The following is a 23,567-nucleotide window of genomic DNA, read 5'->3' on the forward strand; positions in this document are numbered from 1 at the left end:
AGGAGACCGGCACCCAAGAGACCAGACCACCAGGCCGAGGTTCCCCGCACCCCCGCCAGGGATGGGGTAGGGGACAGAAGGTCGAAAAAAAAACATCTTAAGAACTGGCTGGTGACACATCAGACATGTCAGCATATATAATATTTTAATACCCAGAATATTCTCAGGTCTCTTTAAATGTCTGCATGTTCCTTGTTTTCAAATGATTTCAATGTACGTTTTTGCATTTGATTACTCTACAGGCCATTTTACAACCCATTGTTATGATTCATTTTATTGCGTCTGCTCATTTATTTTTTACTTTTTTAATTTATCTTATTTGTGTGCTTATTTAACTTTTTAAAAATGTTATATGTTTTTACTGTGCTTTTACTGTAATTGTATTACATTTTGTTTTTAACTTTGTTCTTATAGGGAGACAATTTTACCATCAATCCAGGGGCACCAGATGAAAAATAGCTTTTGAGCTAACTCTGGTGCATTGGCAGGAATGCTTTTTAATGTGCAATGTCCCTGTCAAATAAATTAATAATAATAATAAGTCATGCAGACACAGGGGCCCTTGAGAATAGAAGAGAGGAGAAGTAAATTAGAATAGAGAACAGAACCCCAGAACTGATCTGAATAATAACCATGATAGAAAATCTAAATTTATATTTAAACACATCAATATTAATTTATTAATCTAGCCTCACAAGGACCACAGAAGAGGGCTATATAAATAAAATTGAATTGAATAAAATTGAAATTGAACCAATGAGTGGTGATCAGTCACCAGTGTAAAATGCCGACCCCACAAGTACTGGTGAAATTTCTTCACTCCATAGACCAGTTCCAATGCTTCTTTTTCTATCAGGGAATATTTCTTTTCAGCTGGGCTTAATGTCTGTGAAGCATAGGCAACAGGGCGTTCCTCTCCACTTGGCATGGTATGCTGGATGACTGCTCCGATGCCATATACTGAAGCATTACAAGCTAAAGTGAGTGGTAGAAATAGATCGTAATGGGCTAGGACTTGCTCACTTGCTAGTAGTTCTTTGCATTTAAGGAAAGCAGTGTTTTGCTCCTCAGTCCATTTCCATGTGACGGTCTTTTGCAGCAGTTTGTATAAGGGTGCTAACACTGTACTTTGCTGTGGTACAAACCTTCCATAGTAATTGTACAATCCCAAAAAGGCTTGTAACTTGGTCACATTTGTTGGAGGTGGAGCCCCTTGGATGGCTCTCACCTTTTCTTTTGAGGGTCTGACAACCGTCTCATCCAGTTCATGTCCCATATACTCTATCGTCTTTTTGCCAAACTCACACTTTGAGCGTTTCACATGCAGTCAATTTTCCTGTAAGTGCTGTAGGTCTTTTTGCAGGTTAGACAGATGAGCCTCCTCTGTATTTCCTGTGACAACCAGATCATCATGGTAAACTACAGCAGGTAAATCCTTCATCAGACTGTCCATGATACGCTGGAAAATGGCTGGTGCTGAGCTGATTCCAAAAGGAAGTCGATTGTACTCATATAGTCCTTTGTGAGTCTTGATGGTTGTGCATCTCTTTGAGTCACTGTTAAGTAAAGCCTGCTGGTTGGCTGCAGCTAGGTCTATCTTGGAAAAGATTTTACCACCACTAAGGGTAGCTAACAGCTCCTCTAGACGTGGTAATGGGTATGACTAAGTCTCTATTGCCTGGTTAACTGACACCTTATAATCTCCGGACAACCGGAGTGATCCATCTTTTTTTTAGAACTGGCACTATGGGTCCTGCCCATTCACTGTACTTCACTGGAGAGATGATGTTAGCCTCTTCCAGTCTTTTAAGTTCCCTATTTACTTGCTCTTTCATGGCAAATGGAAGGGGCCTGCTTTGGGAGGCACATCAGATTTTAACATTATTGATGCTTTTACATCTTTAAGTGTTCCTAGCTCTTCTGTAAAAACCTCAGAGTACTTCTCTAACACTACTTCTCTGTATATAACAACGTGTGGAAGATACGTTTCTAAAGAAAATATGCGCGAGTGTTGATTAAACAACGATGCAGCGCCGCATTTACGGCGGAGCATTTTTTTAGCCTGCAGTCGTGACAAACCCAAATCATCAAATATCTTTAACAATATCTATAATAAGTGCTCTAGTGCTTTGTGGTAGTGAGGAAAGTATTCATTAGGTATTTACCTTAGCTTGGACCATTTTTCAGCCAAAAATAAGAGAGTGGGCTTTGTCCGAATTCCCCCCATACCGCTTAAAAACGACAAAGAGCGGGACTATATAGTGCCCTGGATTTTTAAGGTAATTTGGACACGATGCTCACTACTTTTCTTTCGTTTTTTTCTAAAGACCGGATATGACGTCATCGATTTCACGAAGCGAAAAAAAAAGAATAAAAAGGAACATTTCACGACGTTTATTTATGACTCCACTGTGTTCTGATGGTGAAAATGTGGTTGGTTTATTCAAATATTCCATTTAAACACGTTTATTTGTTCTGAATTTTTCGACCGCAGTGCATTGTGGTCTATATCCCTAATGTATGATTCAGCCAGCACTGAAAAGGGCGAACGCACTATATAGTGCACTGTATATAGGCCTAATGCACTTTATAGTGATTCGGACACAAGGTTGGTCTTTGTAAACAATATATGACGGATGGAGCTCCGCCTCTGACCATCCTAAGAGAAACAAATAATTTGGAAAAAGGTTCCCAACTTTCCTATTGACAGTTAATGACCGGGAGTGAAGGAATACAGATGGTATTTTGGTGCATTTTGAGCAAAACCAGTTTTAGGCGAGAACGCTTCTGTCAGCATCAAGTAGTATTTGTCATTATCGCCTCAAAAATTGGGGTGACAAGTGAGGGGGGCGGAGCTCTTTGCTGGGGTGGCAGCTGCTGCCCCCTCCCCCCTTCCCCCCTGTAGCTCCGCCCCTGGAATCCAGACAAAGATTTCTCAGCCTGTTTACTGCTTGTTGGTATGCTGCTGGACACTCAGAGCTCTGCACTACTTGATCCAAAATTTTGATAACTTTATAACAAATTGTTTAATTTTTCTAAACAAGATTTTTGTCTGTCAATTCTTCATCAACAAACTTTGGAAGGACCAATAGAGGAGAAATACTCAGAAATGCCAAAACTATATGATTTCTTCTTACATTTGTTCTCTTTCACAAGAAAAATGCCACACATACATGTCAAAAACTAAAATAACTGGATTTTCATCGGAGGGGGACTTATAATATAAGTCTGTATTTACTCTCAAACTTTCAATCTATTCAGCAGAAATTCACGGTAATTTAACTCACTGAAAGGAAAACAACTGCTTTGAGACGATCAAACATAATCAGACTTTATCTGAAAGTTACTGTTTTTTCTGTCTTCGGTTTCAACATGTAGATAAGTAAAAGAATAACCTTTGTCCTCTGAGACAGTTAATCATTCAGCTCCGAACACTCGACAGTCAGTCAGTGAGTGTTACAGTCAGAGAGGACTCCTCCATCACTGCAGAGCCGGAATGGCAGATAAACCATCAGACAATTCATCTGAGAATGAAAGCCAGGAGGAGCAAAGATGTGGAGTCCTGCAGAAGATCAGGAAGTTCAACCCCAGAGAGGTTTTCACCTGGTGAGCTCAAGAAACGCACAATATTTTACTCCCCAAAACAATTATCTTATGAGTTCAAGACGTAGTTTAGATTAAAAAACTTTAAAAAAAATCTAATTATGATCAAGAAAATTATGAATCGTTGCTTGATAAGTTTATTCAGAGAATAACGTAATTGTTTTTTACTTAATTTTAATCCTCTAATGTTGTCCCCTTGAGTTTCTTATTAGCTTAATTAAAAATGTCCATCTGCATCACATTAAAGTCACGCGACATCATGAAGCTTCCAAATGTTTCTATAGTTTACTGATTTGGTTAAATGTCACAGTTTTTTATTTACAATTTTTATTGATCTTTATGCTTTAACATTTATTCATGTTTTAAATGTGTATAATCTTTTAATATACAGCGATTTGCTCAATTTTTAAATTATGTTGAGACACTTTAAAAATAAAGGTGATGGTGATGATTTTATTGGAGTTAAATCTTTTGAATCATTTCTCAGGCTGATCTGTGTTTACATCTTACAGGTTCCTAGTGATGCATCTCTTTGTGTTCATTAAATCTTTAAACTCTGTTCTATTATTGATTTACAAAGACTTCTTCGTGCTTGAATTTTAAACTTCTGTGATGCAACATCACTGCAGAGAATTTTAATCAGAGCAGACGTATTTATCTGCAATATTCACTCACCTGTGACCTTGATTTTTTGGAGGGATTTTTAGGGTCTGAAAATGAAAATAAAGTTATGAAAATGGCTCCAAAGTGGAAATTAGTTTACAGTACAAATTAATCTGCAGATTTTTGTGTACAAGTAAGCTGAACTTTAACTTTATTGATTATTAATTTTATCATAACTTAGATTATTTAAGTGTTTTAAAATCTAAAAGAGGTAAAAAAAAGGCTTTCATGTGATATAAAACAGTTAAATTCAAGTAAAAGATTTGTTTTAAATATATTTTTTCAGGCAGCTTGCCAAGACGCTGGCCATGGGTCAAGGTCTGGCGGCCTTCATCTGTGGAACGGCGGTCTCCTCCCAGTACCTGGCCTCAAACTTCCACGTGGACACGCCCATGCTGCAGAGCATGCTGAACTACATGCTGCTGTGCGTCACCTACACCAGCATGCTGCTCTGCAGGACAGGTAACAGCCCGGATTTAACACACCTGAGATCCAAGCATCAAGCTGTTAATTATGATTCACATTTAAATCACAACATTTATACTTTACATCCAAGACCTGTTGGTGATTTCAGAAAAACTTTATCGAGCATTAAGGGAAAAATCAAAATGTGCATAAAAAGAAATGAGAAGAAAAAAATTAAATAGAATAAAAATATATAAATGTTACAAAAATCTAAATATATATGCTATGTATAGATAGACAGAAAAAACAAAACACCAGAAAACCAGTGAATAATTTTTCTCCTTCAATAAAAATGTTATGAGATAAAATAAAGATATGATAATGTTTGTTATTTTATTTTTAAATTAGTCACTGAAGGGAACATCTGTGATAAAGGATGTCAGAATCAAAAACAGTTAAAAGATAAAGATCCAGCTGTGGATAATATTAAAAAAAAGATTTAAAATATTTTAGACTAAAAAGAATCAGTAAATGAAAAGTGAAGCTCAAATAAAAGCAACAAAAACTTTAAGTCTTTCTGGATGGAAAAAAAACTACCAAAGTTAATAAAAAAAACATGTTTTTAATTATAAGGGGCTTTTTAAATGTCTTAAGTCAATTAAATTGTTCAATTGTTTAGAAAACCAACGATGAAAAAGTTGCCAAACTTTGATAACATGAAGTTCTTCAACTAACAGTTTTTCTTTAAATTTTTTTTCTGTAAACTTTTTTTTTACAAATTACAGTGAACCATCCACAATATGAACACTTTTTACTGTTTTCCTTTTGTATTACCCGGCAAACCGCAATGCAAACTGTGAGACATTTTTGACAGTGTTCTGCTGTTTTTAAGTCGTGCAGACCGTAAACTGGGAAAAGCAAAGAGGAAAAATCATTGAAACTTAATGTAATCAACTGAGCATTATGGGAAAATAAAGAACTGGATGTTTTATTTAAAAATCACCTGCTGAAGAACATTCTGGAAACGTTTAATTGATCTCTTAGCTAGTTTATATCTATTAGGCAGCTGCAAACTCTATTTTGTAAGTTTTTTTCCTGTTTAAAGTACAGTTACTCCAATCTTGGTGACTAAATGTAATCAAATGAAAAAAGAGCTGTACAAAACCATAAGAATCAACTGTAGTTTTACAGTTATGTACTATAGTTGTAGAATAATGTACTGTAGAGGAATTTACAAGACCTTATTTGGCAGTAAACTGCTAAAAGTATTTTACCAGAAAAAATGCTGCCAGTAAAATACTAGAAATGACAGAGAAAAGTTTTATAATACAGAACAAAACTAGTTTTAATGAGAAAATAATTTATATTATTCTAGGAGTAAAACTCTGCATAAAAAGAGTCGTCAGTCTTGTCTCTGAAGTTCAATATTAACATTTGTTGATTAAAATCTTTTTATGACATTATTGACATTTTATAACATTGTGCATGAGTTACCTTGTAAAAAGAGATTAACAGAATCCAGATGAGATCAAATGAAGCAATAAAAAGAGCTAAATGAAGCTCCTCTTATCAACTTCTGTTCTGTGCTGGAGATCAACCAGTCGCATTTTCACGGAAAGCTAATTTATCCAGGATGTCTCAACACAAAAGACTAAAAACAATATTTCAAACTAATGAAAAAATTATAATAGGACCTGATCATTAAACTAGTAATTATTTATTACAATGGAGTTTTTCTTGGTATTAAATTGTGCCCACAGATTGTTTGCAAGCAAATGATTTACTCCGTCCTGAAAAACGAGGCAGATAATGATCATAAAAGACTGTGGAGATGCTAAGATCTCTGGAGCAGCAAACATGGACCACATTAGTGCATCATTTACAATCAAAACACACAAGTCTTTGAGCAAATTGGACAGAAATATTAGATAAATAATACCCCAAATACACAAAAAACAACTAAACTAAGCCAAAAACAGAAAAATAAAACCAGTTAAAACATATAATAAAACCAAAATTAATGACTGAGTTTAAAGCTAAGTTCAAACTGCTATCGTTGACGTAACAGTATTATATCGCCAGGCTCTTGCCAATATACACCCTTAATAAACAGTAAAAAAAAGAAGAAGAAGCCCCTCCCTGCTTGTGCAGTGTGAATGTTGTTGTCTATAAGCACATTTAGTGCAGAATGCTTTAACTCTGCTTAATGCACATTCTTAAACGCATCACACGTGTATGTAGCTTGAAAAACTAGTGACTTAGATATCCTGAGGGACAATTTACTACGAAAAAACAGCAATATTGATTACAGACTACAATCAAATCAACCAAACAATATTACATCAAAGAAAAAAACAACAGCACCCCAAAATAAAAACCATTAAAAGTTTAGAGCTACACATTTGCAAAATCAAAAACTTAGGGATTTCTTTAAAGTAAGATAATTAAAATAAAATAAATTAATGATAGCAAAGCAATAAACATAACATTTTTTTCTATTTGTTTAAATTATATTTGTTTCCATTTAGTTCATAAAAGCTCTAACTTCTTATAGTAAAAATCTTGTATTTAAAAGTTGCATTTCTTCATTTTCTTGTTTGTTTTAGGTGTAAAATATCAGTTTGATGGGGATTAAAATACTTTTTTCTCTCAATTACTGATGAATAAGTAGATTTTCCTCCCCACAGAGCATCATCTTGAGGTTAAATCAAATGTGTTCAGCTGCTGGAGTTCAGGGGGCATCCCCGTTAAAATGTAGGGGACGGCAATATTTTGCAGATTCTGAAGAAAAGATGGTGGAAGTACGTCCTGCTGGGGCTGGTGGACGTGGAGGCCAACTACACTGTGGTGAAAGCGTACCAGTACACCACCCTGACCAGTGTGCAGGTACGTGACTCCTCTGCTGGATGTGGCTCCACGGCGCCCTCGTGAGGCTGACTGTCTTCCTGCTCCAGCTGCTGGACTGCTTCATCATCCCCGTCCTGATGCTGCTGTCCTGGTGGATTCTGAAGACCCGATATAAGGTGGCTCACTATGTAGCTGTGGGGATCTGTCTTCTGGGAGTGGGGGCCATGGTGGGGGCAGACCTGCTGGCGGGACGGGACCAAGGCTCCAGTAAGAATTCAGATGATTTATTTAAACCCTTTAATGCCAGTGTTTATGTTATTTGATTTAATGTAATTTTTTAAACGTTAACACGATAATTCCAGTAGACTCTGAAGGAAAAAAGCCGCTTTTTTCCTTCAGAATCTACTGGAGTTATCGTGTTAACGGTTGATAAGTTACAGTATGTTAAAGATTTTGCGACACCTCAGGTGGTAAAGGGTTAATGTTGTCTGAGGATAATCGAAAAAGCACTTCAATTTTTTACTACTCAATAAATAATCTGCACTTGATCTGGTAAGATTATGGCAAATATATACAGACACATCCTAAAAATGTAGAATATCATCAAAAATTGTATTAATTTCCATAATTCCATTCAAAATAAGGTTATAGATTCACTATTTGATTCAATTATAAGGAAATATTTGTTTATTTTCACATAAATTGAGGTTCCTAGCTGAAATAGTTTTTTGAAAAAAAAAAAGTATTTTTTTTCTTACATTTTAATTGAATATATCTTCTTCTTTGTATGGTTTTCTGTCCCTCTGTGTAAATGTTTGTAAGTTCATGTGAGCTGGACACATCAACTAGTCATAAAAACAATTTCTCGTCATGCTTGTTCTCTCCACAGCCTCAAACATCTTGTTGGGTGACGCCCTGGTGCTGCTCAGCGCCGCGCTGTACGCCGTGTCCAACGTGGCTCAGGAGTACACGGTGAAGAACCTGAGCAGGGTGGAGTTCCTGGGCATGCTCGGCTTGTTCGGCACCATCATCAGCACCATACAGATGTGAGTGAGTCTCTCACATTCACACTTCCTCGGATGCTATTTTATTTATTTACATTTTCATTTGTATTCAAAACAAAAAAGAAAAACATACAATACAACCATGAGATGGAAGCTCCAACATGAAGAAAAAATGAAAATGGGACAGAAAGAAAAAAGACTTTTAACAAATAAAAAAATCAGTAATAAAGAAAAACATAAAACATTCTGCAGATTTCGGACACAAAAAGAGAGATTGGGGAAAGAAAGAACAAATATTTACAATTACTATCAATCAGGAGTGCAGAATACAATACCTCAGGTATGAATAGTTTTTATTTATAATAGATTTATATCACGTGTTAAAGTTAAGGCCCAAGGGTCGGATTATATTATATTATATTATATTATATTATATTATATTATATTATATTATATTATATTATATTATATTATATTATATTATATTATATCCAGCCTTCAAGATCATTTTACTATATTGCAATCAATGACCAGATGTTACAAAATATATTTTTACAGAGAGTAAAATATCAAAAGTTATTAAAGCTTTAAGTTGGTTTATACTGGAATTATATTCCTGCATTTTTATTATTCATAATAATGTTAAAAAATTTTGTTTTTAATGTTTTAAAAATGTAGTTTTAGTGTTTTCAATGAATGTTTATCTTGTTCCTAAGTTGTGTTTTGGATTTTGGCTCCTGTGTGATTGAGTTTGACACCCCTGATTAATTACACTATTTTAAATATAGGTTTTAAAACTTGATATTTTTATTACTTTGCTAAATCTATGCAATTTATTCAATCAAAATCTGTGTTTTGATTTGATAAATATTTCGTTCCCTTTCAAATAATATTTATTTTTTTCTTTTTATGTATCTTTTCATTAAATTAGAAGTAAGGCAATTCATATTTACACCATGTATACATTTAAAAATATTCAAGTTAACAGGGTTTTTATCATTTTAATTTTAAAAAATAATGGATAAGTTGGGTCACTATAATTACTTTTTGCAATAATTCGTATTGCTTTTTTTGTAAAATGTAAAGTAGATTAATATTTGTTTTATAAGTTGTACTTATATGCAATAGTTCAAGTATGGTACAATCAAGGAGTTGAATAGTGGATACAGGGAATTGTTTGTGTAATACTGAAACTTCTTTTGCTATTTTCATTTTTGACATTGTTGATTTGAGATTTCCACGTTATTTTTTCATCAATAAAAACTCCCAAAAATGTAACTTTTTTGCTTTTTTTTATATTAATATTATTTGTTTAATATATCGTTTGTATTTCTATTACTCAGGGTCATCCTGGAGCGAAAGGCCGTCTCAACCATCAACTGGAGCTGGGAAATTGGTCAGAACTTTCTCTGTGCATTCTGAGCAGAATTTGTATTGACGTGAATAAACTTTAATCTGCGTTCACACCGCAATCAGCGTCGTGTTCAAGCAGCCACTTTCAACAAAATCCATGTGAATACACTTTTCAGGTTTCTAAACTCTCACGTTCATGCGTAGCTGTACTAGTTTCCATGACTGTTTTCAGTCTGAGTCTTGTTTTTTACAGTGGTGGACATGCACAAGTAAACAGTAGAAAGAGAAGAAGAAGAAGAAACGCCTCCCTGTTAGTCCAGTTTTGTAAACACCATCGGTTTAACGAGCGTTCCCCAAGAACCCCCATGTTCTTGAATGTGTGTCTCAAGCCGTGTCCACAGCTTTAAATTTATGCTTTCACTTGAAAAGAACTTCATCTAAAAACTGTTACGTTCCATCAAGAAAATGACTTGATTGATCGTCTTTCTCTCCGTTCAGGGCTCCTGTTCGGTGCATTTGCTCTCTGCATGTATGCTTTGTACAGTTTCATGCCCATCGTGGTGAAACTGACCAGCGCCACGTCCGTCAACCTGTCGCTGCTCACCGCCGACCTGTTCAGCCTCTTCTGTGGGATCTTCCTGTTCCACTACAGCGTGAGTGTCGTATCACTCTGACTCCACAAGAACAGACTGGAGAGAATTTTATTTTTCTTTACCATCACTGTTCCTTGGAACTATTAAGAAAAAGAAACATCATGACAGAAACTTTGCTCAAACATCTCGTGGCGCCCGCGGTTCAGTGACCAGAGACTTACAAGCTGCATTTCCATTGAAATTTGATTTTCAATAATGAATTCCCCTAATGGAAGCAGGGGCCGACTTACCATTAGTCAAAGAATAGGCAACCGCCTGAGGCCCCCAACCCTCTAGGGACCCCGAGCAGAATACTTCATAAGTGTCTAAAAGAAAATTTAAGACCAATTATTATTTAACATAAATCAGTGAAATGGATTAAGCCATCATGTCGGCGTCATGATTTGATTGGCTGGATATCGATGTGCTCTTAGATTGACTAGTTGTTCCAATGAGACAGAAAAAATTGTTTTTCTTCCATCGATTTCTATTCATCAAATTTCTGGGCCATCAAGAAGTTCAGTCTCAAAATTAAAAACACAGAAATATAAAATATATATATATATATATATATATATATTTTAGGGCATAAAATTAAGGGTTAAAAAAATCAAATATTTAAAAATTCAGAATTGATAATCACGTAGATTGATGTGTTTGATTAGAACCTTCTGTCCCTCCACAGTTCTCTGGACTCTACCTGGTCTCCCTCGTGGTCATCCTGATTGGCTTCATCACCTTCAATGCCGTCCCAACTGTTACCAAGCCTGCAGAGCCCACCACCTCTTCCTCCTCCTCCTCCTCCATCTGTGAGGATGGTTGCCACGACAACCCAGTTACTCAGGATGACATCTCCAGTAAAGAAGTGTCTATTGGAATCCCCACCGATATGGACCTGAGAGATGATGAGGTACGGATAAGAAAGCAGAAGAGGAGAAGCCTCGGAGAAGAAAACGGTGGTGAAGATGCGGCTGGAGTTCGACACAGCACTAAAATGTGAACAGCAACACGAGAGGCCCTGAAAAAAATCATCTTCAAACTCATAATTATTGAGTTGGGTTTTATTTTTTTAGCCTGCAACACTTATACTAGTCTTATTCTTTACTTTGTCAGACATAAACTGTTTTTGATTTTTGACCAATAAATATTCTTCTTTCGTAAACATCACGAGTGAGACACTATTCTTCTATTTTTTTATGCATCTTTGGACCAAACTCAGTGGTTCTGATCCAGATGACAGTTTTGTACTCAGACATGAACACCTGGTACCTTTTCAAATTCATATCATACTGGGCAACATCCAGTTTATTCTAGCTGCTAAATAGTGGTTAATACGACTTATAGATTCTTAGAAATGTCTGCATCCTGTGATGCTAAAAAGGCTGTTTGGGTCATTTTCTTCATTATCTAGAAAAGTACAAATTGTATGTATTTGTGTCTGGTAAATCTTTCATTTATAACATGTATATTTAATTTTTTACAAGTATTGAATCAAGTGTTTTGTATTTTTGTATAGAAATGATTAAGCTGAAAACCATTCCATTTATTGATGTCTTCTGTAGGGATGTTTGTTTTGGAATGTGTAACAATTTAAGCTCATTTTAATTTGATAGCAGCACCTACAAGTTCCTTTCAAAATAAAATCCATCTTGTGTCAAATTAGACTCTCCTTCTGCTGCAAATTTACTTGAATTAAAAAAATTGAACAAGTCAAACATTGTATTTTCGATCATTTTGGCTTTGGTCCACTGTCATACTTTTACATAATATCAAATACAAACATGACATTTGTGTAAAATTATCAATTAGAAAATGGTTCAGATGGTGTAAGAATATCTTATTCTAATAACAACCATTCTAAATGTAAATTAAATCTTTTACTATCATTTTGATCCATTTTCTGAGCAGTTAAAAATCTAAGCATAACAAAGCCTAATTAACCAATTAATCAAAATTACCAATCGATTATTTATTGAAACACTTAGATTTTTTTTCAAAGCCACAATGGAAGGATAAAAGCACTACACGTGCCTCTGGAGCCTCAGGTTGCAGACTTCCTGATTCACCTTTAGAAGGACTTCATTAGAGAAAAAAAGTAAAAGTTCATAATTCAAGATTTAAAAAAATCTGTATATATTTGTGTCTATTAAAAAGTCTGAAAGTGTGTGGAAACTTACAACAAGTTTTGACTTAAACATTGTTTATCTCACCATCAGATTTTGAAATGCTAAAAAAACCTAAAAACTTAAAAAAATTTGAATCTGAATTTTCAGGCTTTAAATAATAATTTTCTATTAAAGGTGCATTAAAAAAAGTTGTATTTCTTATGAAAAAATCCAAAAACATTGCTCAGAAAAGTCATTCATTTATTAGAATAAGTTTTGAATGGATGTAGTTCAGGACAACAGCCGCCAGAGTGTAAAACATACGCCACAAATGGGGACATGCATGTCACGTGATTTGTTGACGTGTGGGGGGAAAAACCGCGATATTTCAGCATCAACAACAGCTCCCTGTCTGGCTGTTTCATATTTATCGCTTTCTGTTGTGATTTTTCTTAAATTATCCCGTCGTGACTCGTGCATTTGTCTCACGCAGAGGCCTATTGCAGTTAAACTATCCCGCTTTGATACCGGAAGTAGGTCACCGCGCTTCCTTTGGGCTTCAAAGAAGTTCGGCTTGGTTCGGGTCCACGTTAACGGTGAAACGGACGATGGTTCTGGTGAGAAACCTCCGTCCTCCCACCGAGGGAGTGCGGCGCGAGGAAGCAAACACCACGGCGGTGCTGAGCGGACAGGTGCTGGGCTGCGGCACGCTGTACGTCGCCGAAACGTAAGTGATCCACGTGGCGCGTGTTTTGGTCGCTACACGTTGGAGGCCAATCTTAATGTTCTTTTCAGTCATCTCTTTATGTTTACACGGTATGTTTGATGATAAAATGCAGTTTAAAAAAGTACTAGTTCAGAACGCAGGAAGTGCTTCCGGAGTTAACCTTTTCAAAATAAAACGTCAAGTCGGAGTTATGTTCATGTGACAGCATTGTAGTTTATTTTCTGCTGTCAAACTGTAGGTAGTTAACTATACACACACGGAGGATATTAGGATAAAAGTATAATTAAATGAATTAATAAGGTTATTAGAGTCCATTTTATTTTAAACATGTTTTAATTGATAAACTGATTTCTAACCCTGATGTTCTGAACTGAAGTAACCCTATAATATTATTTTTGTTGGTTATTTTGCTTCTATCAAACCCACAAAACATTTACATAATATATTTACATAATACATTTACATTAACTACATACTACTTTTTGTGTGGCAGTAAAACCAGGACAGAAAGACATGAACTTCTTATTTCTTCCTGTTTTACTTCATTAATAAAGTAATTTCTACACTATTTTTCCCTCTAAAAACAATAAACAAGAACAAAGAAAGATAAAAACAGTTTGGAAATACCAACTAATCTGGACTAAACACAGGTTTAACATAAAATATACCTATGTTGTTTTTTCCAGGTTTATTTAGGATGTTAAGAGATAAACATTTTTGATGCACTTTATACTTTATTTTTAAAATACTGTATTTTACTAATTCTTTTAAATGTAATAATTTTTATTTTAAAATAATGGTATGGCAATAATGGTCTTGTGATTTTATAGCTTTTTTATTTTCAAACTTTATTTGTTTAGTACCCCTTATTCCTGTTGAAGCACAAAGGACCAGTAAAATGCTCTTAGAAAATGTAGTGTTTAAAAATAGACAATTATTTCTTAATTTTGAAAATTTTAAAACTGGACTTTTCTACAAAATTAGCACCACACCCTCTCCTGATTCCTCCCTCCACCCCAGTTCCCCTAATATTACCCTTGTAATAAAACTGAACAAATACTTAAGATCTGAAGTTCTAAAGAAACAATTAATGAATACATTTGATGAAATTTAATTTAGTTCAATTATTTACATAGGAAATCTGACTTTTTTATGGGTTGAGCTTCTCTTTTACAACTCGTAAGATAATTATTTAATGATAATATTTCATATCTGACTTTTGTGGATAAATCATTGGATAGAAAGAAGTGAATTAAAAAAAAAACTCAATAGAATGATCTTATTGTGCATTATTTGCTCCAACACCTTTAGTGAACTTAACACTAGACTTTTCTGAAACTGATTTCTTCCGTGTTTTTGTTTGTCTCAGGCGCCTGTCGTGGTTTGACGGCTCAGGGATGGGTTTCTCTCTGGAATACCCCTCCATCAGCTTACATGCCATCTCCAGAGACGTCAGCGCTTACCCCGAGGAGCATCTCTACGTCATGGTCAACGGAAAGCTAGGCGGTAAGAAAACCTTCAGAACCTTTTTCTACTTTCGTGTTAAATGTTTTTTGTGTGAATTCATTTGTTAATTTCCTTGTAGGTGAGGATGAAGCTGAAATGACTGAGAAAGCAGAAGACGAGAATGGTGATGATGATGATGGTAGTGACAGCAGCAACGGGGATGAAGAGGACGTGATCACAGAAATTCGATTTGTTCCCAGAGACAAAGCTTCATGTGAGTGATCTGTTATCTGTTCACTCCGAATGCGATTCGGTGTCAAATTCACGTGGCCCGCCCCTCTCTCACCTCGTGGCGAATTCACTGCTCGCCGCCTGGCTGAGCTTGACGCTGCGGCCACATGTAGGAGGAGCTACCAGCTAATGTTTTAGGATGATCAGTTACACGTCTAAATGTTCATGAGATAATCCTGAGATTCTCTCGTTTCCAGAAGCTCAATCACTCTCACTCTGGGGGCTGTGTTTTCTGTGACAGCTGCTTCCACTGTGTTTCTGTGTCTCTGTGACTGAGTTTGAAGTCTCACAGTCTCAAAAATAAAATAAAATTGGGGGATGTTTTTTAAGTATTATTATTATTGTCTCGAGAGGTAATATCGTTTTCAGTGTCTCGAGATATTCTGACCGGTACGTTCCGTACAACGCTTAAATGAAAGTAGGCGGATGTTTAATTTTGAGAATCAAAAACATGAGTGTAACATTCAGTTTGTGTGTTTCAGTGGAGTCCATGTTCTCGGCCATGTGTGAGTGCCAGGCGTTGCATCCAGACCCCGAAGATGAAGACTCAGACAACGACTTTGAAGGAGAGGAGTATAACGTCGAGGAAGCCGGTAAGGAAAGACTTTAATCAATGATGATTCATTTGAAAGGTTTTTTCTTGTTTTATTGATTTTATTTTTGCTGTAATACATCACTGCAGTGGTGACACTTAAAAGATAAATCTCAAATACAAAACTTAATTTTCTTGCTTTTTAAACATCAGTTCTTTGTGATTAAAATCAGGGCTGTGGATCGATCTGATTCACTAATCAAGCTCAATGTCTCATAGATCAAACCTCAACACATTCAGAAAAGTGTTTTTTCTTACCTGCTTTGTTCCGATATGTAACACTTCTAAAGCATTGGATGCAGGTATGAAAAGTTGCTTTTCTCTGGTGCAGAATCCACTGGAATTACGTTAATTGTGTCAACAATTGAAGAGTTAAAAATAATGTATAAATAATGTATATTAATAACACTGAAGCCAAAGCTACAGTGTTTGAAAGCAAATTCATTTTTTTCAGAACTTGTCTCAAATTAAAAAATAAACACTAAATATTATTACTATAAAAATGGAAATCTTCACTGACACTTTATTTTGAAGATTTGTTTACTTCCTTTGACAGTAGCACATTCTGCTTTTTTAAGGTAAAGACTTAAAATATACAATATTCTGCATTTTAGAGCAATAAATACATTGTGTATGATTTGTATTTGTAGTACACTGTACTACATTTGTTAAGATCACAAACCAGCAATCTTGAATATCATGAATATTTTCACCAGAAATTTTCTAGAGCAGATCGCAAGTATATAATTATAAAAATTAAAAAAAATTCTGATTTCAACATTTTTTTTTCCTAAACTCTTTATTGTCTGGACCTTAAACTTTGAGAGTCGTCCCAATATTTCAGCATGGAAGTCCTTCAATTATTCTGACTTTGTTCTAAAAAACACCCACAAATGCTGATATCTGCTAAGTACTTAATTTATTCCCATGACTATAGATGTGTGAAGGCTGTAAAACTACTCACTACACACTTTTCTCAGGCATACATGAACATTTTCACTTTTTTCTCATGTTTAAACTCTCCAAGTTCAAACCTGGTTTTGAAACAAGTCCAGTTTTATAGAATTAAAACAACGATCTGATCACAACTGAAGATTTATGTAGATTTGGCTAACTAAACACACTGTGTACAGGACATGCATTAATAATTATCAAGGTCAGCAGCCAATCAGGACGCAGGACACAAAAAACTGTACAAAATTGCACTGAATCAAGTGAACATGAAGATTTGTGTCAACATTAATGCCTAAAAAATGTTTTCTGACTTGGATTTCTGTTTGTTTTTCTTTCCTGACTGTCGTATCTGGAATCCACGGATGCAGAAGCAGGTAAACCTTCAGATTTCTCATTTGAATCGGAGCATCAACATTCTTGCTTATTTCAGCGAAAGAGCAAAATGGTTAAAAATGCTTAAAAATGTATTTTCTCTCCTCACGGTGTGACTTGATATTTAGTTTGATGCATTTTAACTTAAATAAAAAATCTAATAAGATCCATGTTTTGGATTTAGCTTCCATATAGTTTGATTTAATACAGAATAAATCAACATTTTAAAGTTTTGCATATCCTGAACTCAAAGAAGTCATCGTGCTCATGATGCAGTCTTCCATTCCCCGTCTTCCTCCAGAGTACGGCCATGCGGACATCCCCACCTTCTACACCTGCGAGGAGGGTCTGTCTTCACTGACGCAGGAGGGCCAGGCCACGCTGGAGAGGCTGGAGGGAATGCTGGCTCAGTCTGTGGCTCAGCAGTACCACATGGCCGGCGTGAGAACTGAAGAGAGCAAGGCTGAGTTTGAAGGTTTGAGTCCAGAACTTTTTTTATTCTAAACACAAAGCGATGAAGCTGACATGAAACGATTTCTTAAGTTATTCTTGTGTTTGATTGATTAATTACTTTAATTGATTTATTCCTGTTGCAGGTATTCTAGCTGACATGTGGAATGTTTTGTTACAGATGGGATGGAGGTCGATGCTGAAATGACGGAGGCCGGTCAGTTTGAGGATGCAGACGTTGAACACTAGTAAGTCTCCATGTGATCCAACATACTAGAAAAGGTCGCCTTCTCAGAAACCTGTTCTCTACCACCAGAGTTTTAGCTACGTTCTTTTGGCTACAGTAACTCTTCAACCGTTTATGTCATTAACGTAATACCACTGGATTCTGATGTGGAGAAAGCAGCTTTGCATCAGTAATGTCTTGTATGTCCTTGCAGAGATGATTCGGTGTGTCAAAAGTGTTATTTGAAAGTCACTGCGATAAGGACGTTTTTGTACCAACAGATTCAGAATTTTTAAACCTTTGAATTTTATATCCAATTTTTTTTAACCCCTAAATTTCAAACAGGAAAATTTTATGCCCCGAAATATTATTTTCCATCCAAGTGTTTTTGATTTCGAGACTCAACATTTTGAATTTTATGCAAATTTTATACAAATAAATGCTACAGAAAAACACAATGACTATTCGGGGATCCATGGTGTTCTGATCATGAAAATGTTAATGTTTTATCAAAAATGTAAACACATTTAAATTTTTTTTTCATTTTTCAAAAATTGTTCAAACGCAATGCATTGTGGTCAATATTCACCAGCCTAGTGAGCATCGATGAACACAGACTTTTTGCAAAGACTTCTGGGAAATTTCTTGGGCACTCCATTTTGGAACAGCACTACAAAATGTCAAATGCTCTCTAATAGTGCACAAAGTAGTAAGTAGAGAAGGAAGTCATCATAGCCTTTTAGAAAAGCTGAAATTTAATTGACCTTTGACCTCAGAAAAGATGGAAATTTACCTTCAGTACCTTCTAGAAATGTCCTCCCATCAATTTCAGTTTGTCCATCACCTTCTAACTCATTGGTAAGCTACTGCTATTTATTCTGCATCAGAATCGGAATATTTACCAGAATATTTGGAAAATGTAAATAATTCATGAATCCCTCACTGGAGCTGAATGAAACGATGGGCGTGGGGAACAAAAACCTCAGTTGTCAAGGAAATCCAAAAGTTTACTTCTGCAGATCCTTCTAAAAATGACATAAACCTGTTCATCACCTCCTGGGGACCAAAAAATAAAATGGTTGCTATGGAGATAAAACCAACACAAAGCTACTATTTTGCAGCTTTGACCAGGGGGTGGGCAGAGGGGGAAAGTGAGGGGCATGTATGGGGGGGATAGCACCTGCAGGTCATACGCCGGTCACAACTTTCATTTATTTACACTCTTTACCATAATTTAAGCCATTTTTCTTCCCCTTTAGAGAAAACAGTATTTTAACCTAATTCTTGTGTTTTTGTGCAGGTGAGTCGTCTCAGCGTTGCTCTGTGGATCCAAGCTCTGCAGCTTCCTTCCTGCTCTCACATTTCGCGTACTAAACAGATCTTTATCATCATAACTTGTGGTGCTTAAGCCGAGTAAACGCAGCACAGTGTTGATACAGTACTACCATGTGGTAGTGGTAGTAATATTACTGACATGGAGTAAAAAAACAGCAAAAATGCAGATTCCTTTGATCGCACAGAAAAACATTTAGTGGATTTTGTTTCTGTTTTGTACCTAATGATCATTTAACTGATTTACATGTTTGGAATACATTGTGTTTGTTAGTAATTATCAATAAATACTAAGTTTTTGTACATCTTTGTGCTTCATGTTTAATAGATAAGTGTCTATAAGTACAACCATTTTCAGAAGTTAGATTGAAATTTACAGTTTTTATTGAGACCCAAAGGCACTTATTAAACCAGCAGTTCCCCATAATGCACTTTGTTTTATTTTAATATATTGCAGTGCACTTTCTTTTAATTGAACTCAACTAGAAGTTGCTACAACGAACTATTCATGTGATTATTAGATTTATAGTTTTAATGGAAACATAACTTGACATTTTTTTACGTATGCAGAAGCTGAAAATCAAAGACAAGCTAAAAATGTTCATTTCAAAAGAGTAAAATTCTGAAAAAGTGGAATTTTCTTGTGACATTTCAAAATTAGACGATTTCATTTTGTGCTTGGCTTCCTACGCGTGCTTTTATTATGAAAATTCGCATGTAAAATCAGTCCAGTTCTCAAAGCAAAGTGCGTGTCAGTGGCCGTTTGCTCCTCAGCAGTCATTCGGAAACATCCAATGTTGGTGAGGAGGTGTTCCTCAGGGCTCACGTCTTCTTCTTGGAGCTGAGAGGAAGATGTGGAGGCGAGGATGTCCTCCACAAAACAGCTGTGAGTTTGTCAGACAGCAGCACTGAGCTCATCATACCTGAAACGGGAAGTCTCAGATGAACAAAAACAAGCTTTTATTCTGAAGAAATATATTTTGTAAATTAATTTTTTTGTCTTAATCTGTCCTGACTGGACAAATAAAATTTTAGATGAGGCTCAAATAGTAAAAGAATATATTTTTATTTCACACAACCCCCTAAAACGTTAAGTTTTCCTCTCGTCCTGTTTGAGCTGCCTAAAGACTGAATGTGTTTGAGACTCAAACAAATTCGTCATCATTTCTTTTGTTTAAGCTGCTTAACAGATTTGCATTGACATGTGTCTCATTGACGGCCACAGGCAGTGACGGTGTGACGGCTGTGCAGGTCTTTAAAATGACCATAAATCGAGTAAATGAAGCTTTAGAGGAACGCAGTGAAGGTTTGGATTTTAACAGTTAACACGGATTGTTTCAAACAATGTTTATTGTTCATTACAGTGAAATACAGAGATTTGAAAAATTCAAAATGTTCCATCAAACATATAAAAGACTTCTTCATTCATCTGACTCTGATCTGAGACAAAAGTTTGGTATTTTTAAGCTAAAATATAAATAGAGGTCTCATATTTTAGTGAGAAAACTATAGAAACAAATACATAGGCTACTTGACACGAAGATCAGATAAACTGAATTAATTCTGTCTCACCTTTGAGTGAGTGAAAAATCCCCTTCGCCACAGACTCAAAACTGACCAAAATTTGCATACACCTTGAAATTATTATGGGATGGCCACAGCTTGGTAGCCATGTCATGGCAAAGTGGGAAATTTGGTGATTTTTTTTATTTATTTTACATGTTTTCACAATATTGGCAAAGAAAACTTTTGATTTTCACGCAATTCCACACACATGCTCCCTTGTTAAATCTGCAACCACCCCCCAAATTTTGTCGACCTTTGACCTCGGAAAGAGGCCACCATCTTGAATTTAATAAAAATAACAATCCCCTTTAATCCCTTCTACAAATGTAAACTCTCCCAATAGAGATTTCAGCCTTTACCCTTCCTACTTGCTGAGCATCACCGGGAAGCTACTCCAAAAATATTACCGTTGGAAGTTTGTGGATTTTGACTGGAGTTATCGTGGCATTCCTCTGTTCCTCGCACATTTTTGACCAGACTAATGTGAAAATGTTACACATGAATCCCTGGCCTAAGCTGAACAAAATGAGATAACATACAACATAAACATATTAGGAATGTGGGCGTGGCTAACAAAAAACCTCCGTTGCCAAGGAAATCCAAAAGTTTAGTTTGTCCGATTCTTCTATAAATTACATAGACTTGTTAGTCATTTTCAGGCGACCAAAAAATAAAATGGTTGCTATGGAGATTTAACCAACAGAAAAGCTGCAATTTTGAAAAAAAAAAGTGTTTTTTTACACTTAGTCAAATGCAGGGTTAGCAGGTAAGGGCAGGTCAAACAATGCCGTTCATGGCTTTAATTTCCTTGGTTTCAGTCTGACTTACCTAGAACGGGGCTTAGCCAGTATATGAAGCAGTATTCCAGGAAGGACTTTCCAGTGCAGGAGAACTGGGTGGAGAAGGCCACCGCGGGGTTAAACACTGCTCCTGTGACACTGCCACCTACACACAGTAACACACCAGTGAGTTTACGGCGTATGTTTTCACTGAAATGAGAAAGAAATGCATAAACGACAAACATCTTATATTTCAGTGCTGCTTTAGTTTTGTTAATTGTTGCTTTTTCTGTCGTGTTCTTTCAAAGCAGCGGTGATACCATAGAACGTGTGTTAAAGTTGAACCAGGTCAAACTTTGAACATTCAGAGACTCTGATTTAGTGATGCATGGATGGTGTCTGGTTTAATTCACGGAAGTACCAACCGTTTAAAGACTGATTAAAAAAAAAATAATAATTTCTGGAATTCTATGACACCAAGTCTTTTATATATGGGAAACCTGGAGGAAAATTCACAAAATGTTCACCGCTTTGACATTTAGCACCAAACCTCTTTCAACTGTAGGTGGTGGACATGCACTAGTAGACTGTAAAAAAAAAAAAAAAAGGAGAAACCCCTCCCTGCTTGTCCAGTGTGAACACCAGGGGCTAAATGTGCCCATATGCTCGATGTGAATGTAGGTTGAAATTTTGACTAAAAATGTCCATAATCAGTTTGAGGCTGTTGAATCGGACCAGTAAACGGCTTATGATCAAATTACTGTTAAAATGAATTGTTACAGTTACAAACTCGTGTCTTGTTTTATGAAAGATTTTCTAGTGTATTTTTTTAAACTTGTTTTTTTAACTTTTTTTTACTACTCAGACCCTGATTAGTCAGTGGAGGGTTGAACTAGAAGTCCAGTTCTGGAGGAGTATAATATAAAAATAATTATTTTTTAACTAAAGAAAAAACATAAATTGGGGTAAAATGCTCCAAAAATATATCCCAACATGAATAACCCAAGAATCGAGTTAAAAAAAATAACCCAACCTTTTTTAAGAGTGTAAAAACCCTAAACCGGTTTAAGCTCCCACCACAATGTGAACCAAACTGGAGTCACCAAACCTGCATAAACCATCGTGGTGATGGCAGCAGCCACCGCGTGCACGCGGTACTTCTCCTCCAGCCTGTGCGTGGAGGTGATGACAGTCTGAACCGCAAAGGCGCACGCCAGCTCCACGCCGGCGGCCTTGCTGAAGGACGCGCGGATGGGGCTGCTGCACCGGAAGCCCAGCAGCTGATGGCGCACGTGCAGCTCCGACAGCCCGATCCCCCAGACGAGCCGCACCGCGGCGCGCGCGGCTCCCACCGCGGCGCGCGCGGCTCCCGCCGCGGCGAACTGGCACGCGATCCGCCGCAGTGCGCATCCAGCGGGGAGCTTGGCGTGGTACGCGTGCACGAGCACACCTGACGGGTTCCCGATGGCGCCTCTGAAGGTGAGTCCGTGGATCACGGCCGCCAGGTAGGTGAAGGTGAGCGCGAGCTGAGGCTCGATGCCTCCGACGTCCGACAGCAGCTTGAGCTCGTGCGTGCAGCAGCACAGCTGGAAGGTGGAGACCAGCTCCCCCGCGTAAACCGCGAGCCCGGTGCCCGCGCGGGGCCCGATCAGCAGTCTGCGGGTCACTTCACTCACAACCACGACCAGCGCCAGCACCGACAGGGACGCCGCCACGTCCGCACTCATGACCGCGGTGCACCACGCCGGGAATCGGTGTTCCTTCAGCCGCTCGCTCCGTCAGCTGGATGTCTGTGCATCAGCGGAGGAAAGCCCCTCTGTGTCCCGGAGGATGCGGTGATGAGCCGCCAGCAAATCAGCTTCTGCTGCGGTGACTCACATGGTGCGGAAGTGAAGAACGGCACCTGCGGTCATAAGTTTTACTTTATCACTCATTCTTTTCTGCTAAAAGCCAGAGTGAAATCCATCAAAAGAGTTTATCTCATTATTAATCATTTTAGTTTTTACGTTTTACTTCAAATAATTTGGACAGCGGCTGCAGGACGGCGCCCTCTGCTGGCGACAAATATGTTTACCACTGCAAAGTCTGGATTTAAATCGATTTAAACAAGTAAAAAAAACTTTCAGGGGGTATTTTTTTTACTTCATTAATTAAATTAATTAATTAGATAATTAATTATCAAAACTCTTTATTCTAAATAAACGATTTAGTTTTAATCTA

At 36.7% G+C, this 23,567-nt stretch overlaps 3 protein-coding genes across 3 annotated transcripts; 2 read left to right on the forward strand and 1 right to left on the reverse strand.

Annotated features, from left to right (window-relative positions):
- The first annotated feature begins 3,476 nt into the window (after positions 1-3,476).
- On the forward strand, positions 3,477-12,188 carry LOC112149633 (solute carrier family 35 member F2). Its single transcript, XM_024277451.2, has 8 exons — positions 3,477-3,606; positions 4,553-4,728; positions 7,430-7,557; positions 7,626-7,785; positions 8,408-8,564; positions 9,866-9,918; positions 10,374-10,528; positions 11,193-12,188. Exons 1-8 carry the CDS (start codon positions 3,497-3,499, stop codon positions 11,505-11,507), a joined length of 1,254 nt encoding a protein of 417 aa, XP_024133219.1. The 5' UTR covers positions 3,477-3,496; the 3' UTR covers positions 11,508-12,188.
- A 996-nt stretch (positions 12,189-13,184) lies between these two features.
- On the forward strand, positions 13,185-19,164 carry clns1a (chloride channel, nucleotide-sensitive, 1A). The gene is made up of 8 exons (XM_024276615.2): positions 13,185-13,339; positions 14,709-14,845; positions 14,925-15,059; positions 15,559-15,669; positions 16,991-16,996; positions 17,296-17,469; positions 17,626-17,692; positions 18,971-19,164. Coding segments are annotated over exons 1-8 (750 nt in total). The 5' UTR covers positions 13,185-13,220; the 3' UTR covers positions 18,972-19,164.
- A 204-nt stretch (positions 19,165-19,368) lies between these two features.
- aqp11 (aquaporin 11) lies at positions 19,369-23,360 on the reverse strand. Its single transcript, XM_024276613.2, has 3 exons — positions 22,456-23,360; positions 21,397-21,513; positions 19,369-19,925 (listed from the first exon to the last, which is right to left on the reverse strand). The coding sequence occupies exons 1-3, from the start codon at positions 23,072-23,074 to the stop codon at positions 19,825-19,827; spliced, it is 837 nt and encodes a 278-aa protein (XP_024132381.1). The 5' UTR covers positions 23,075-23,360; the 3' UTR covers positions 19,369-19,824.
- Positions 23,361-23,567: the final 207 nt, after the last annotated feature.

This window comes from Oryzias melastigma, linkage group LG13 (assembly GCF_002922805.2).
Source record: "Oryzias melastigma strain HK-1 linkage group LG13, ASM292280v2, whole genome shotgun sequence".
Classification (NCBI taxonomy): domain Eukaryota; kingdom Metazoa; phylum Chordata; class Actinopteri; order Beloniformes; family Adrianichthyidae; genus Oryzias; species Oryzias melastigma.